Source organism: Rhinatrema bivittatum, chromosome 15, assembly GCF_901001135.1.
Source record: "Rhinatrema bivittatum chromosome 15, aRhiBiv1.1, whole genome shotgun sequence".
NCBI classification, from domain to species: domain Eukaryota; kingdom Metazoa; phylum Chordata; class Amphibia; order Gymnophiona; family Rhinatrematidae; genus Rhinatrema; species Rhinatrema bivittatum.
In genome coordinates, this window is record NC_042629.1 from 45,518,885 (window position 1) to 45,534,703 (window position 15,819).

Below are 15,819 nucleotides of genomic sequence, written 5' to 3' on the forward strand. Positions count from 1 at the left end.
TTGAATCAAATAACCCAGGTCCAGCACAGTATGATGTTGTATTGGCTAAGTTTTATTTTATATTTCACCATCATAATGCAGATTTTTATCTTGAAAGGTGGCCATGTTGGGTTGGTTTTTCACATAATCTTTGTTAAAATGGTTTTTCTTATGTTTGACAAATATGGTGATCTTTTTATTTTATTTTATAGTGATATCCTAAGAGATTATTTAAAATGCTCCTTTGTGTTCTCCACTCACATAGACCTGTAAATTTATATTGGAAAATGTATCACTTGGGGCTTTACCATTTTATTTTTTGACCTAGCAGGTTCTTCCTAATCTTTTCTACTTCCAGTTCAGTTGGAATCAGGGCTGGGATCTCGTGCCATGAGCTCTTATTTGCAGCTGCCTGGGGATTTTTCCCCTGTTGTATATCTCCTCCGTCCCTAATATACCTAGTTGGTCATTGCAGTGACAGTACTGTACTGTGAGCCATGCACCAGATCTCCTTCCAGAACTCTGCAATCATGAGCCTTAAATCTGGACATTTGGTGTCACCCTTAGGCAATGACCATTTTTCCCTCCCTACTGGGGGTTGTAAGTAACTCTAGCCTACCCAGGGAACGGAAGACCTGAATCTGGGATGAAATTGAGGACACTGTGGGATTCTATCTTTTTGCAAACTTTTTTATTAAAATTGATAATATATAGGCGACATAGATGGAGGGATCAGGGAAAGAGGGAGCTTACTCAAATGGTAAGAATTCAAATAGAGTCTCAATCTGGGCATGCTAGATACGTCAATTGTTCATTACTATGTTATATAGTAGGGGTGGCCAACTCTGGTCATCAAGAGCTAGAGACAGGCCTGGTTTTCAGGATATCCACAATGAATATGCATGTGATCAATTTGCATACAGTGGAGTAAGTACATGCAAATTGATCTCATGCATATTCATTGTGGATATCCTGAAAACTAGGCCTGTTTGTGGCTCTTGACCAGAGATGGCCAACCCATTTTATATAGTCACTTCCTTGGGGATGAGAGAGTCTTAGTGATTTGTTCTAATCATAGAACTCTCACACTTTAATGATTTGCATCTCTTTGCCATGACAACAGAAAACTATGAAATATGTTAATTAAAACTAGCTAAAAGTTCACCAGATTTTTCAAACAGTTCAAGTAGAGAATGCAGTCTGCACAATTGAATGTACATGGTCTCCATCAGCTCTCTATCTCTCTATTTCAGAGCTTGTTTCAAGAGGTGGGTGTGAGAGTGGAAGGATACATGGGGAGTACGTCCCCTGCTGGAAGTTTCTCTTGTCTTGATGTTGCTGTTTGCACCATTGAGAGAGCCAATGGCCTAATCAACAGACTTATAGAGGAGAATAAAATGGATTTATTGGGTAAGGTACTAAGCTGTCCTTGACTGAGATATAATTTCTTCATAGAATAAATACTATTGGAATAAATAAATACTATTGCAGTGTTACTAAGAGGCCAAATGATTTATTGAATGTGATTTATGAATTAATGAGAATATACATTCATGATACTTTTCCCCTCTTTCTTATTTTCAGAATTGCATACCTTTTTTAAAATGTCATAATTTTTGGAATTATCTTTAGCAGTAAACATGGCTGCTACAGCTTCATTTGTGAAACTGTGCTTGGTACTGTTGAACAGCAGCTCCCTGCAAGTGTTTGGCCTCACATTTCTGTGGTAACTGAATGTGCTCAAGATTCCTTGGCACTATTAACATGGAACTCCAAAACGATACGTGTCCTTGATAGAGAAAAATGATACACTATCAACAATTATTTACTCCAATAGCCATTTAACCATACTAATTAAAGGTTTATGTTAAATGATGACCATTGTCTGAGGAAGTGTTGTATTTATTTTTGGAGGTAGAAAAAGTCTTGGATTTTATTTGCACATTAAAATTATAAAATAAAAAAAGGTTTATGAAACATGGACTTGACCAATTATTATTTGAAAGACAAAGGCTGTACAGCTGGTAGAGCCTAATATGATAGTCATTATTTAATGCAGCCCTTTAATCAAGTATCGTTTGGGAGGTCCACGTTAATAGTGCCAAGGGTAAAAAGTTGACTTACACCATATTCTTAGGATAATCTGCATATTGCATGTACTAAATAAAATGATTGTAGTAGTAAAAACTTAATGTGGATGCTTATCCATGTCTCATAATTATCATTCAAGTTGCTCACTACACTTTCCAGTATACCTTCTCCTCACATGCCATCCTTTAACTTCTGCAACCATGTCTGTGTTCCTGGCACTCCACTGGATATTTCTTTTATAACCATCTCTTTTATAACCATCTATTTGCCTTGATCTCATGAACTTATGGCTTTGTAACAACCTTCTGCAATCAAATGTCTTGGGGGCCGATGTAATAAGGTGTGCTGAAGATGCCGCGGGTTTGTACGCACCTATATGCGCACCTATGTGCGTTTTCCTGCGCAAAGCCCTATAAAATAAGGGTTTTGTGCGCAGGAGAAAAGCGCTTATAGACCCGCGTTTTTTCTGCGTGAATGCATGCTAATGGCATGCAAAGGAGGCGATTAGCTAAACATAGGCAGTGCAGGGAGCCACACTGATGCTAGTGTGGATTTTTTAATGCGGGTCTTTTACCTCCCCAGTCAGGGCATGAGTTAAAAACAGCGCCAGATTCTTGCTTAGCTAGGCGCCTTCCTGGGCACCTGAGCGTCCTGAATTGCAACCAGACGAGCGCCTAGCTGAGCTGGCCACTCAAGCACCAAGATAGGCGCTCAGCAGGGCGTGAATCTGGATGCTTGGGCGCTCAGGTAGGCGCTCTTCTGGCTGCAAATCAGGATGCTCGGGCGCCCTGAAAGGCACCTAGATAATCACCAATCTGGATGCTCGAGCGGCCAGCTTAGCTAGCCACCTTTCTGGGCGCCCGAGCGCCCTGAAAGGTACCTAGATGAGCGCATATCTCGCTGCCATGCCAGTCTAGTGTGAATTATCACCCATGAAAATATTTGCCATTTGGGTCATATTATAGGGATAGCTACCTACTTGCTTGCTTTTTTGCATGGATTATTGGTGCAGGTTTTCAGTGTGGATGTGGCCGCTTATTACATAGGGCCGTACCATACTTAGGTACGCACATTTCTTCATGAGTGCGCGGATTTCTGCACGCAAATAATTTGCAGAATTAATTTTTTTTACATCCCGCGGTGGTGCCAGCTTTAGCCGCATGCGGTGATCAAAACCCGCGCTCGTAACTAGCGCCTGTTTTGCCGCGGGTCTTATTACATTGGCCCGTTTAAGAGCAAAGTCCTCGGCTTGGTTAAGAATCTTGTCTCTTTTCTTGACTTTCATCTCAGCCTTATCCCCTCTGAAGTCTTAATATCTTATGCTCAAGCACTATCTTTTGTCTTAAATTTTATGAAAGCCTTAAACCTGCCTTTTTATTATCTCTGCAATGTTGCTCCTGAACAGCATTTTCTTGTCTGTTTTCTGCAGAGATCCTCATTCATGTATGTTTATAGTGTATAGTTTTGCCAAGTGTCATATTGCTTGTTTTCGGTAGGTCCAGAATAGTCCTGCTTAACTCCTTATTTATGCCAAAAATGTGGAACTATATTACCCCAGTCCTTAAACTCCACTGGTTCCCTGCCTCACTTTCCGATATTAATTTAAAGTAGCACTTTAATTTTCAAAATCACTCATGTCCTTGCCTTCTAAATCTTTGTTTCTGACAACAATTTTGACTAGATGGTTGTTGAAAAGCGAGATCTTTCTGTGCTGGTGCATTCTATATCTGGAATGTGCTGTCAAGAGCTTGCAATAACCTCCTCCTGTCCAGATCTTGCCAGAAGACTCCCCTCTCCTCCCTTGCCTTTGAATACTGTTTTGTAGCCTGATCTGTTAAGTGTTGCATTGTACTTTACTTATCTCATATGTGTACCATAGGTCATTACAAAGCATTTTAGGAATCATTGCTCTATAAGTTTGTATTTATGTTGTCACAATTGGTAATATTGTAGTCCTGGACCGTTTGATGCATTGACAGTGCTGTACTACAGGTCTTTCTTCATTACCTGCTCCAAATGGAACAAATTCTTCCAATTTCCCTATTGAAAAAGATTAACCTCATAGTGGTTAAATCTTTGTACCCAAGAGCTTAGTTTATGCTTTTGCAATTTTTAAGGAGGGTGGAGTGCTGAAACAAAGCATGAGAAGAGCAGCTGGTTTTTGGTAAGTGCTTGCCTTTGTCTCCTCTAATGCCAGTAGTGTTGTGTCCCTCAGGAATGCTTGTTGTGGATGAATTGCACATGCTGGGCGATTCCCATCGAGGTTACTTATTGGAACTTCTGCTGACTAAGGTTCGCTTTGTCACACACAAAGTAAAGGCCAAGTAAGTAACACGGATGGTTTTATTCGTAAAACTGGATAGAGTTTTAATGTCCCACAATATAGAGGGAAAATCCCAACAGTACAAAAAAAAGAAATTAAAAAAATCAAAGCAAAACAAAAAGTATCATGGAGATAAAAATACTGGGGTAATTCAAAGCAAGAATGTCCAAACTCCCATTTAGCAGAATGGCAACATGAAAAGGATTGTCATTCAGAGCAAGCATGATTAGCTAACAGAGCAATTCACTGACCATAGGCCCATAACCATTTTTTATATGTAGTGCATAAAAATACCCTCATGTCATCTATTTAAAACAGCCCACATAGACTAAAATATGTGGGTGCCCACAGACTTTTTAGCCAGAATTTTAAAAGCGCATAAATCCATTTTCAAAATTTGTGTTTGTGAGTGTAACCAGTGCTGACATATGCACAAAATTGCACCTGCTGCCATCATAAGAAGCTTCTTCTGACATCTGGGATAGAACAGCACCCTTCAATCAATGTCTCAGGGCTTTATCATCTGGATAATCCACTTGATTTTAGTTAAACAAAACAAAATCAATATAGATCCTTTGACTGGGCAACTCTCCATGACCAGACGAAGATTATCTTCCCTCCCATTCACCCCATTCATTCTAGACTAGGATGTCACCCTGTGACCACAACAAAGATCAAAAGCCTAGCAGTCGTAACTCGACTCTGCCCTGACCTTAGAGAGAACAGGTAGCAGCAGGAGCAAAAAAAAAAAGCCTTGGTGTTTATACATGGTGACGAGGTTGCGCTCATTTCTGCAACTAAGCAATCTGCGAATAATTATGTAGTCGTGTTACTTACACACCTAGACAACTGCAAAACCATCTACGTTGGGACTAACTTAAAAGACTAACTAAACTACAAAATGCCACCACCAGAACAATTTCTGACACCAAAAAAATGGGACTAGAGCTCCTTCCTCCTGCGCTTCTTGCACTGGCTTTGTTTCCTTATTCATTACATTTTAAATTCTATACCTTACATTCAAGGCATTGAAGGACATCAGCCCTACTTATTTGAAAACATAAGGGGTTACCACCCCACCTGTTGACTGCAGTCTAGCCAAAAAACAGTGTCTTCCCACTCTTTTTCTCAAGATCCTTTGGAACAAAATCCAGGTTCAGAGTCTTTAAGTTAACGGCTCTCAGTTTGCAAAACTCTGTCCCTTCCATCTTTCAAGCTATCAGTGACTACGTGATCTTTTATCATCAGCTGAAAATGTGGCCTTTTGGTCAATTACCGTACAACCCCCAATAGACCAACCAAGCACAGGACATCAACCCCTGACAGAATTGCAGTGTTAATGACTTATCTGTTATTATAACTACTACCTTAATCCCATGACTGAGCTGATGTTATTGTACTACCTCTGTTTTATGACTTAACTGTTTTGTTTGTATAATCAATGATTTAATTATAATCTAATCCTTTTGTAATCCACATTGAAGTGGCTGACCAGCCATGAAAGGCAGAATAGAAATCCAAAATTAAATTAAACTAAGCATTCATAATGATATTTTTAAATTAAATTGTTATAAAAACCAACATATTCTGGTCATTGTAAGAACTGATTAAAATGTATCATCCAAATTGATGTAATGTTGTGAAACTGCTGTAAATTATTTTGCTTTGTTTGCCAGTAGGAGTGTCTCAATGAAGATTTGTTTATAGCAAGTAATTAATTTTGGATTTAACTTAAGTAGTGTTCATTCCAGAGAGTGCAACAGTGGCATACTTGCTTCCACAAAGTTTCAGGAAAGCAAAGCATTTTTCTTTTAAAGTGAGTTGTGCAAAATCATAGTCTCTTCATTGTGCATAGAGAAACTGTTAAGACAAATTCCTGTTCATACCCCAGATCAGTTTAGAATATTTATTTATTTATTTATTTTTAATTTTTATATACCGATGTTCCTGTAAAGAATACATATCGCACCGGTTTACAAGGAACTGAACAGTCGCCTCCAGGGCGGAAATACATTAAAACAGTCGCCTCAAGGCAGAATACATTAACACAAGTATACAGGAAAACTATTAAAGAGAACTTTCATAAACTCAATTAAATGTAACTGGGAACCATATCAGGAACATATGTACAGAGGTAGGTATATCGTCTGTCGCTTCACCAGATTTTAGCTCTCAGGGAAAGCTTGAGTGAATAGCCAAGTCTTTAGCTTCTTTTTGAATGTCGGAAGGCATGGTTCTTGGCGGAGGTCCGGTGGGAGCAGGTTCCAAAGATGGGGACCTGCAGTGGACAGAGCTCGTTTCCTCAATGAGGTTTTTGTTGGCTGGGTGTGAAGCATGTTCTGGTATGCACTTCTGATTGGTCTATTGGAGATGTGTTGCTGTAGTTGGAAGGATAGGTTGAGGGGGGAGATGTTGTGAAGAGCCTTGTGAATCATCATGAGGGATTTAAATTGTATCCTAAATTTTATAGGCAGCCAGTGAAGATTTTGGAGGATAGGGGTGATGTGATCCCATTTTTTGGTGTTAGTGAGAATTCTGGCCGTCGCGTTCTGGACCATCTGAAGTGGTTTGATGGTGTTGGCTGGCAGGCCCAGGAGGAGTGAGTTACAATAGTCCAGTTTAGGGAGGATGATAGATTGTAGTACCAAGCGGAAGTCTCGGAAGTGTAGAAGAGGTTTTATAGTGGGTATATAGAATAGTGGGTTTATGCATTCCTACCAGCAGATGGTGGCAGAGAACAAAACTTCGAGGCACTGGTACATAAACCAAAAGTGCCACCTGCAGTCCCTCAGTATTTCTCTTTCTCCTAAGACAAGCAGGATGGTAGTCCTCACATGTGGGTGACATCATCAGATGGAGTTCGACTTGCCATGAGGTCCCTCTTCAGTCTCTTTTTTTTCTGCGAAGTGTTTTCCTCACGTTAGTGGAGCTATGCTCTTTCATTCATTTTTTCAAAGTCTTTCCATCGTTCTTTCGGCGGTCTCTGCACCGGGTTCCTCTTCCACTGGTCGGTGTCCTTCCTGTAGCGCAGTAGGTTGAAATTTTCCCCTTGTTGTGGTAGATTCCCAGTGTATCGCTTCTCAGTGGCCGTCAGCCATTGACTGCTCGCCCGCTGTTTTTTATGGCGTTGTCTGATTTTTGACGATGCCCCCAGTGCCTGTGGATCATGTCTGTGACTGATCCACATGAGATCTCTCTCCTCTGCTGGGGGCATCGCATGACGTCTGGGGGTTGTGTGCTCTCTGCGATCAAATGCCTCCTACCAACTGTATTTGACCCAGTACAACCGGAATTTGTGGAAGGAAGTCCATGTGTTCCTACCTCGACGACTGGCTGGTCAAACGCAGCACTCAGCAGGGTGCACCACACACTCTCAATCTGACCATTGCGGCGCTGAAGTTTCTAGGGTTTGTTATCACTTACCTCAAGTCCCATCTCCTCCCAACGCCATGCCTGGGATTCATTGGGGCCAGACTGGACACAGTTCAAGCCAGGGCGTATCTGTGCTACAATTGAGCACTTGCCCTGTCGTCCCTTGTGAGTTTGGTTTTGGCTCGCCTTTTGTTGCGTCTTCTGGGTCACATGGCAGCATCTGTCCATGTTACCCCCCTGGTGCATCTGTGCATGCGCAGAGCGCAGTGGACGTTGCAGTCTCAGTAGACGCATGCAACCCAGTACCTCAATGTGCGTATCTGCATTATGCAACCTCTCCGGATCTCCCTGTCCTGGTAGGAGGACCTGTCCAATCTGGAGCAAGGGGTCCCATTTCAAGTTTCCCCGTCCCAGGTCTTACTGACCACCGATGCATCCCCCCTGGGGGGGGGGGGGAAGCGCATGTTGACAGCCTGTTGCAACTGTCCCTTCCCGACTGCTTCATTCTGCCTACCTTTCTTTCCTGGCACCTCCTCTTGCTATTGATGGATGCCTGGCTGCCGCGGCGTCTGCCTGCTGTCCTCTCTGGCGTCCCTGGACCGGCTTGGGCACTACCTTCCGCCATGCTCCATCTGTACCTTAGGGTGCGTGCGCCGCGCGGCCCTCACTCTTATTTCCTACTTGGCGCGAACCTCAGGGGCGTCCCCCTGTGATGACATCACGCTGCCCGGATATTTAAAGCCTATTTTGTTTGCTAGCCTTTGAGTTAGCAAGGGATACCTTACGGATGGGATTCGCTCTCCATACCCAGCTACTCTGCCTCCAATTCTATTGGACTCTTAACGCAAAAGGGGTACCCGCTCCTCGGGGGCCTCACTTGCCTTTCAGGTTGCTATCAGGCATCAGGTACTCGCTCCTCGAGGGCCTGCTCTCCCTATCCTGGGTTTCTCCATACTGGGGCTTTGTGCATATTCCACTGTACTCATTATTCTCAGTTCTTTCCACTACAGAACTGCTACCGGAGGAGTCGCTATTCCAGTGCCTGAGGGATACTAGCCCAGCCACTACTCACCACTGCCACCTCTGGTGGCTTCACCACATTGTTTAATAGAAGATCAATCTCTGTGTTTGTGTGTCCTCAGCTGAGCCTGACCTGTGGCCCCTCACGGGACTTCCCCCCGTGGGCGTGGTCAGCTGCCACAGTGTCCAAGGGTTCACCCAAACCTCACTAATTATAATATAGCCACTGTATGCACATCATTGGTCAGCTCAAAAATCTCAATGCCAAATCAACTTCCTGGAGCTTTGAGCGATCCGCTACGCTCTTTGGGCTTTTCGGAAGTTGGGTTCTCCTGCATTTTATTTTTTCGCTCATTAATTCTATATTTCAACACTGAAGAGGGACCCTGCGTGGACACGCGGATAGTGGTTTGCTGGGCATGCTCAGTGTGCCAGTCAACGTTTCTAGAAACGTTGACAAAAGTTTTCTGTGCTGGGCTCCATCTAATGATGTCACCCATATGTGAGGACTAACAACCTGCTGACTTAGAACACCTGTTACAGGTAAGCAACTCTGCTGCCTCCAGCAGATGGTAGAGGTGCAAACCTGCAGTTTGATAGTTTAAAAAAAGAAAAGAGAAGTTTAGTGTTAGAGAGGAAGAAGATCGGAGCTCCCAGAGGTGTTAGGTTCCTTCATGGGCCATCCCGCTGGGTAAGCGGTAGGGTTGGACATCCCCAGCCAGGCTCGACCCTTGATTCTAGGGGGAGGGAAAGCCAGGGGTCCTGGTTCCCTTGCTCTCCCCGAGGGCCATCCAGCCAAACTGGCCTGTTGCAGCGTCCTGGAGCCCCAGAAACAGGAGAATATGCCTTTTAGGTGGCTTTTCTGAGGGCTCAGTAGGCTGTGTGGCTTTAAGGGGCTGCCTGTTTGGTTTTTTTGTCTCTGTCGGTGAGAATATGTCAGCTCGGCATCAGGGTGAGGAGGGAACCTCGCAGCTCAAGCTGTTTTTTCAGCATCTGGAGCTGGGACAGCAGCGTCGGCTTTATTTTCTCCTGCTCGCGTTATTTTTAGCCATGAGCCATGTCACGCACCATGCCATCTCCCGCTGAGCGTGGGAAATCCTGTTGGGCCTGCGGGGGGAGGTGCTCTTGCCTCAATATTGTCAACAAAATTGTCAACAAAATTGTCAACAAGCAACTGTCAGAATATCTGGAAGATCATAACATTCTATCCCCAGCTCAATATGGCTTCCGAAAACGACTAAACACCGAATCTCTCTTATTATCGCTCACTGATACCATCCTCGTGAACCTGGAGAAAAAACAATCTTACCTGCTGGTTCTACTTGATCTTTCTGCGGCGTTTGATACGGTAAAACATACTACACTTATAGACCAACTAACTAATATAGGGATCAAAGGCACAGCTCTCAAATGGTTTCACTCCTTCCTAAGCAACAGATTCTACAAAGTAAGGATAAACAACAAAGAATCGCATCCAATCCTTACAGAGCAAGGAGTCCCGCAAGGATCCTCACTTTCTCCCACCCTATTCAATATCTACCTCCTCCCTCTCTGCCACCTACTCTCAAACCTCAAGCTTACCCATTACCTCTATGCAGACGACATTCAAATCCTTCTCCCGATTACAGAATCCCTTCAAAAAACCATCACTTACTGGAACGAATGCCTACAGCCCATTAAGGAATTACTCTCAAGCCTCAACCTAGTATTGAATGCCAATAAAACCGAAATGCTCATTGTCTCTCAGGATCCACTCACAATCTCTTCTAGCTTCTCTCTACCAAACGCTAATAACATGTTCTCACCGGACGTCAGAGACCTTGGAGCATGGCTTGACAATCATCTTAACCTAAAAAAGTTCGTAAACAATACCACGAAGGACTGCTTTTACAAACTGCAAGTCCTCAAAAAACTTAAACCCCTCCTTTATTTCTCCGACTTCAGGCTAGTACTTCAATCCATAATATTATCAAAGCTCGACTATTGCAACTCCCTGCTACTAGGTCTACCCAACAACACGATCAAACCATTACAGATGGTACAGAATTCTGCTGCCAGAATTCTAACCAGCACTAACAAAAAAGATCACATCACCCCAATCCTTAGTAATCTACATTGGCTTCCCATTAAACAAAGGATACTCTATAAGGTACTCACAATCATCCACAAAGCGACAAACAAAATAGCTCCCATCACGTTAAGCTTTCAACTCCAACCGCACACATCTTCCAGACCTATCAGAAGCGCTTACAAAGGATCACTGCATGCCCAACAAGTAAAATCATCTCTGAGCAAAAGAGCGCTATCCTTAGCAGGCCCCCACCAGTGGAACATGCTCCCCCCAAATCTAAGACTTGAACCCAATCATCAAGAGTTCAAAAAAAGGCTAAAGACTCTTCTTTTCCAACAAGCCTTCCCAGACTCACAATCCTACCAAGACGGAAAGTCTTCCAAATAAGAAGTATCCCCTAATTATGGTCACCATACCAAGTCCTACCTTCAGGTCTCTGCAACTGGACAACAATCTTTGAGTTCTAAAAATTAATCTTATTTATATTTTCCTCTGCAACTGGACTACAATTTCTAAGTTCAAAATTCATTTTATCTTATTATTTATATTTGGCATGGTTAATATGTCACTATATCCAAGTTAAATATTTAAATTATACAGTTTATATTACATAATTTTATTAATTACAAGTAAAACTATTCTATATTATTTATTATCATTATGTTAAATTGTCATCCAGTTATAATGTTCCATATGTACCACTGTTCTATGTAAAGCCCCCTTATCTCTGTTGGGCAGTTTATCGTTATATGTAAACCGGAGTGATTTATAGTCTCTATAAGAACCTCGGTATATAAAAATTAAAAATAAATAAAAAATAAATAAATATGGCCCTTCTCTACCTTGCCTGTGTCTCTGGTGGTGAGAGAGCCTTGGCACAGACATCAAGGGGCAGGCCCTAGAGCGGGTTGCAGGTCCTGTGTAGGAGGCCCTGGGGGGGGGGGGGGGGGGGGTGTCAAAGAGCTGATGGTTATTTTGGCTCCATATGGCAGGAAGATAGGGTCTCCCCTCCTCCACTTTCTCCTGTTCATCAGGGGTCTGAAAGTGAGGGAGATGTGCCAGCGAGCACAGGGGAGGATTTGGCACCTGGGGAGCAGGGGAACCGCTGCAGATTTTCCGCGGATTTTGTTTTGCTGATGCATGAGGCCTGTCTCGCCAGGTAGGAGTTGGCGGCTAAGCAGCCAGCCTCTCACCTGGCATGGGGGAAGGCTAAGAAGTATTGGACTGAGACTCCTCTGAGGAAGGGGGGCATTTTGCATCTGTTGGGTCTGGATTGTTCACTTGGTGACAATGTTTCCTCCAAGGATTCCGATGGTGCTGATCCACCGGACCTGCAGGTGGACCAGGGCGCTGGTCAGGGCATGGATCCAGGGGCTGGTTTGCTGGGGGACTTGGATACAGATGAGGTCCCTCTGGCAGACGGGGATGACCCGAGGGTGACCAGGTTATTCTGCAAGGAGGAATTGCAGTCTCTCATCCCTCAGGTGCTGGAGGAACTGGGGATTAAGGTGGTGCAGGAGGATTCCAACATGGAAGGGGTGAACCTGGTATTGGAGGCACTGCATGGACCGCCGAGGACATTCCCTCTGCCAAAGCAGGTGAAGAAGCTGATTGACCAGGAGTGGGATTCCCCAGAAGCTGAATTGAAGGTGGCCAGGGCTATGGCCAGGTCGTATCCCCTGCTGGAGAGCACCTTGGAGCTGTGGAGGCTGCTGAACGTGGATTCGGCAGTGACAAAGAAAACGACCATTCCTGTGGCAGGGTTGGCGGCCTTGAAGGTTGTCCAGGACCAGAAGCTGGAGATTCCTTTGAAGAGGCTGTTTGAGGTCTTGGCTCTGAGCCTTAGGGCAGTAGTCTGCGCTAGTCTTATGGAGAGGGCTTGTTTATGCTGGGTGCAGGAGAAGCCTGGGGAAACACCTGTAGATTCTGGCCAGGATGCTTGGTTGGAAGCAGAAGTGGCTTATGTGGCGGATTCCCTCTAAGAGATGCTTCGCTCTTTGACTAGGAATATGGTGTCTGTGCGAAGGCTTCTGTGGCTACATAATTGGTCTGTGGATGTTTGGTCAAAGGTGCTTCTTTCTAATCTCCCTTTCAAAGAACAGTTATTGTTTGGAGAGGATCTGGAAAAACTGATGGAGCATTTGGCAAAGTCTAAAGGGAATAGGTTGCCTGAGGATAAGAAAGGAACTAAGAAGAATTTCCCGCCTCGCACTCGCTTCCGTGAGATGAGGAGATTTTGTTCCAACAGACGTTCTTCCAGTTCTTCGCAGAAGCAGGGTTTAGGAAGACAGCAGCCCTTTTGAGGGATCTGTAGACCGGCTAGAGAGCGTTCTGGTTAGGACTCCAGAGATACGAAGCCTGTCCTATGAAGGCAGGCTGGTCCACTCCTCCTCCGTGGCTGCCAGAGGAAGGTTATTCTGTTTTATGAGGAGTGGACCAGACTCTCTTTGGACCAGTGGGCCCTTAAAGATGCCTTTGTAGTGTCCCATTGCGCTTCGCCTGGCAAGTGGGTGGCAGCGCAGGTCACTCTGCTGTGGCTGCAGCGATTAGAAACCATCCTCCTGGTGCCGCATGAGGAGCACGGTCGGAGAAGATATTCTGTGTATTTCGTGGTTCTCAAGAAGGAGGGCTCGTTTCGGCACATTCTGGATCTGCAAAGGGTCAATGCGGAATTGCAGGTGCCATGCTTTTGAATGGAAACGTTATGGATGGTGTTTGTGGCGGTGCGCAAGGGGGATTTTCTGGCCTCTTTGGATTTGATGGAGGCATATCTCCACATTCCCATCAGAGTGGACCATCAGAAGTTTCTGCGCTTTACGGTGCTAGGAGAGCATTTTCCGTTTCAAGCTCTTCCCTTCATAAAGAGGACGTTCACGAAGGTGATGGTAGTAGAGGGGATACTGGCGCATCCGTACCTCGATGATTGGCTTATTCAGGTGAAGTTGGAGGTGGAGTGTCTCTGTTCCATTTGGCAAGTGCCTGGAGTCCCTGGGCTGGGTGATAAACCGGGCAAAGAGCCAGCTGATACCGTCCAAGTCCTTGGATTATCTGGGAGCACAATTTGACACCTGGTTAGGCAGGGTGTTTCTTATCCCGGAAAGGGTGCTCAAGTTGCAGTTGCAAGTGGTTCAGCTGCAGGACCTGCCAATCCCCAAGATATGGGATTATTTGCAGGCCCCAAGGGTTCATGGCTTCTACGCTGGATTTGATGCCATGGGCTTTTGCGCACATATGTCTACTATAGAAAGCACTCCTGTCCCATTGGAATCTAGTGTTGGAAGCGTTTCAACTGCTGTTGCCGCTCCAGGAGAAATTCAGGTCCAGTCTCTCGTGGTGGCTGTTGCAGTCCAATTTGGAGAAGGGAGTGGATCTGGAGGTTCCGAACTGGGTGGAGGTGACCACGGATGCCAATCTCAGTGGTTAGGGAGCGGTGTACAAAGGATCGGCAGCCCAAGGATAGTTGTTCCCAATGGAAGTGTCCTGGTTGATCAACCGTCTGGAAACCTGGGCGGTTCGGAGAGCGCTGTTCTTTCTCCCTTGGATTCAGGGGCGGGCAGTATGTGTGTTCCCGGACAATGCGATGACAGTGGCCTATATCAATCGGCAGGGCGGAACAAAGAGTCGTTTGGTGGCTCAGGAGGTTCACAAACTTTTTGCCTGGGCAGAATTTCACCTAGCAGCTCTTGCAGCATCTCACGTAGCAGGTATGGACAATGTGCAGGTGAATTATCTTAGCAGATAACAACTGGATCTAGGAGAATGGGAGTTCTCTGTGGAGGCCTTTGCGCTCCTTCAGTGCAGGTGGAGCAAGCCCCAGTTTGATCTCATGGCTATGAGGAAGAATGCCAAGGTGACCACGTTTTTCAGCCGCCGAAGGGAATTCGGCTCCGCAGGGATTGATGCCCTAGTTCAGCTGTGGTCAGAGAGGCTCCTGCTATACATCTTTTCTCTGAGGCCGCTTGTAGGTCGGGTGTTACGTCACATCGAGCAGCATAAGGATGAGTGATCCTGTTAGCACTGGAGTGGCCACGCCGTCTGTAATTTTGTGAATCTGGTGCAGCTAGCGGTAGACGGACCCATTCTGTTAAGCCATCTGAGGGGTCTGCTACATCAGGGACCCACTTTGTCGGAACATGCAGATCTCTTTTGTCTACCAGCTTGGCTTTTGAAAGGTGTCGTTTCTGCTTGAAGGGGTATTCCAGGCTGGTGATTTTTACTCTACTTCAGGCTAGAAGATCCTCCACTTCTTTTGCATCTATCAGAGTTTGGAGGGTGTTTAAGTTCTGGTGCAGTGTCCATGACACTGATCCTTTGCAGGCAAATGTGGCCCAAGTCTTGGCCTTCTGGCAGGAGGGCTTGTTGAAAGGTTTGGCCAATAATCTTTTTCTGAGTCCAGGTTACAGCCTCGGGTTGTTTCAAAGAGAGGTTGCAGGGAAGACCATTAGCTTTGCATCCAGACGTAGTGCGTTTTTTGAAAGGAGTGAAGCATTTGTGTCCTCCAGCCCGTAGACTTTGTCTGTCTTGGAATCTTAATTTGGTCCTGCGAGTACTGTGTGGTCCCCCTTTCAAGCCTTTGCACAGGGCTTCTTTGAAGGATCTTACCCTGAAGGCGGTGTTCCTGGTGGCAATTTGCTTGGCAAGATGGATTTCTGAGCTCCAAGCCTTATTATGCAGGGAGCCTTTTTTGTGAATTTCGGATGATGGGATCTCATTGCGGGCAGTGCCTTCCTTCCTTTTTGCCCAAGGTAGTGTCGGCTTTTCATCTTAGCTAGAAGGTGGAATTGCCGGGGTTTTCTCATCTGACACCGATTCTCCCATGCAGGGAACTTCATCTTTTAGATGTGTGTTGGGTTCTCCTAAGATATGTGAAGGTGACTAATAGTTTTCGAATCTAGGACCATCTTTTTGTGTTATTCAGTGAACCAAAGAAGGGTTGCAAAGCGACTAAGAGTACAATGTCTCG

At 44.9% G+C, this 15,819-nt stretch overlaps 1 protein-coding gene across 1 annotated transcript in view; it reads left to right on the top strand.

Annotated features, from left to right (window-relative positions):
- The window catches only part of POLQ (DNA polymerase theta), a 174,229-nt gene that overhangs the window by 13,376 nt on the left and 145,034 nt on the right, over positions 1-15,819 (top strand). The window contains 2 exon segments of the mRNA XM_029578518.1: positions 1,233-1,389; positions 4,286-4,394. Coding sequence (XP_029434378.1) covers positions 1,233-1,389; positions 4,286-4,394 — 266 coding nt within the window.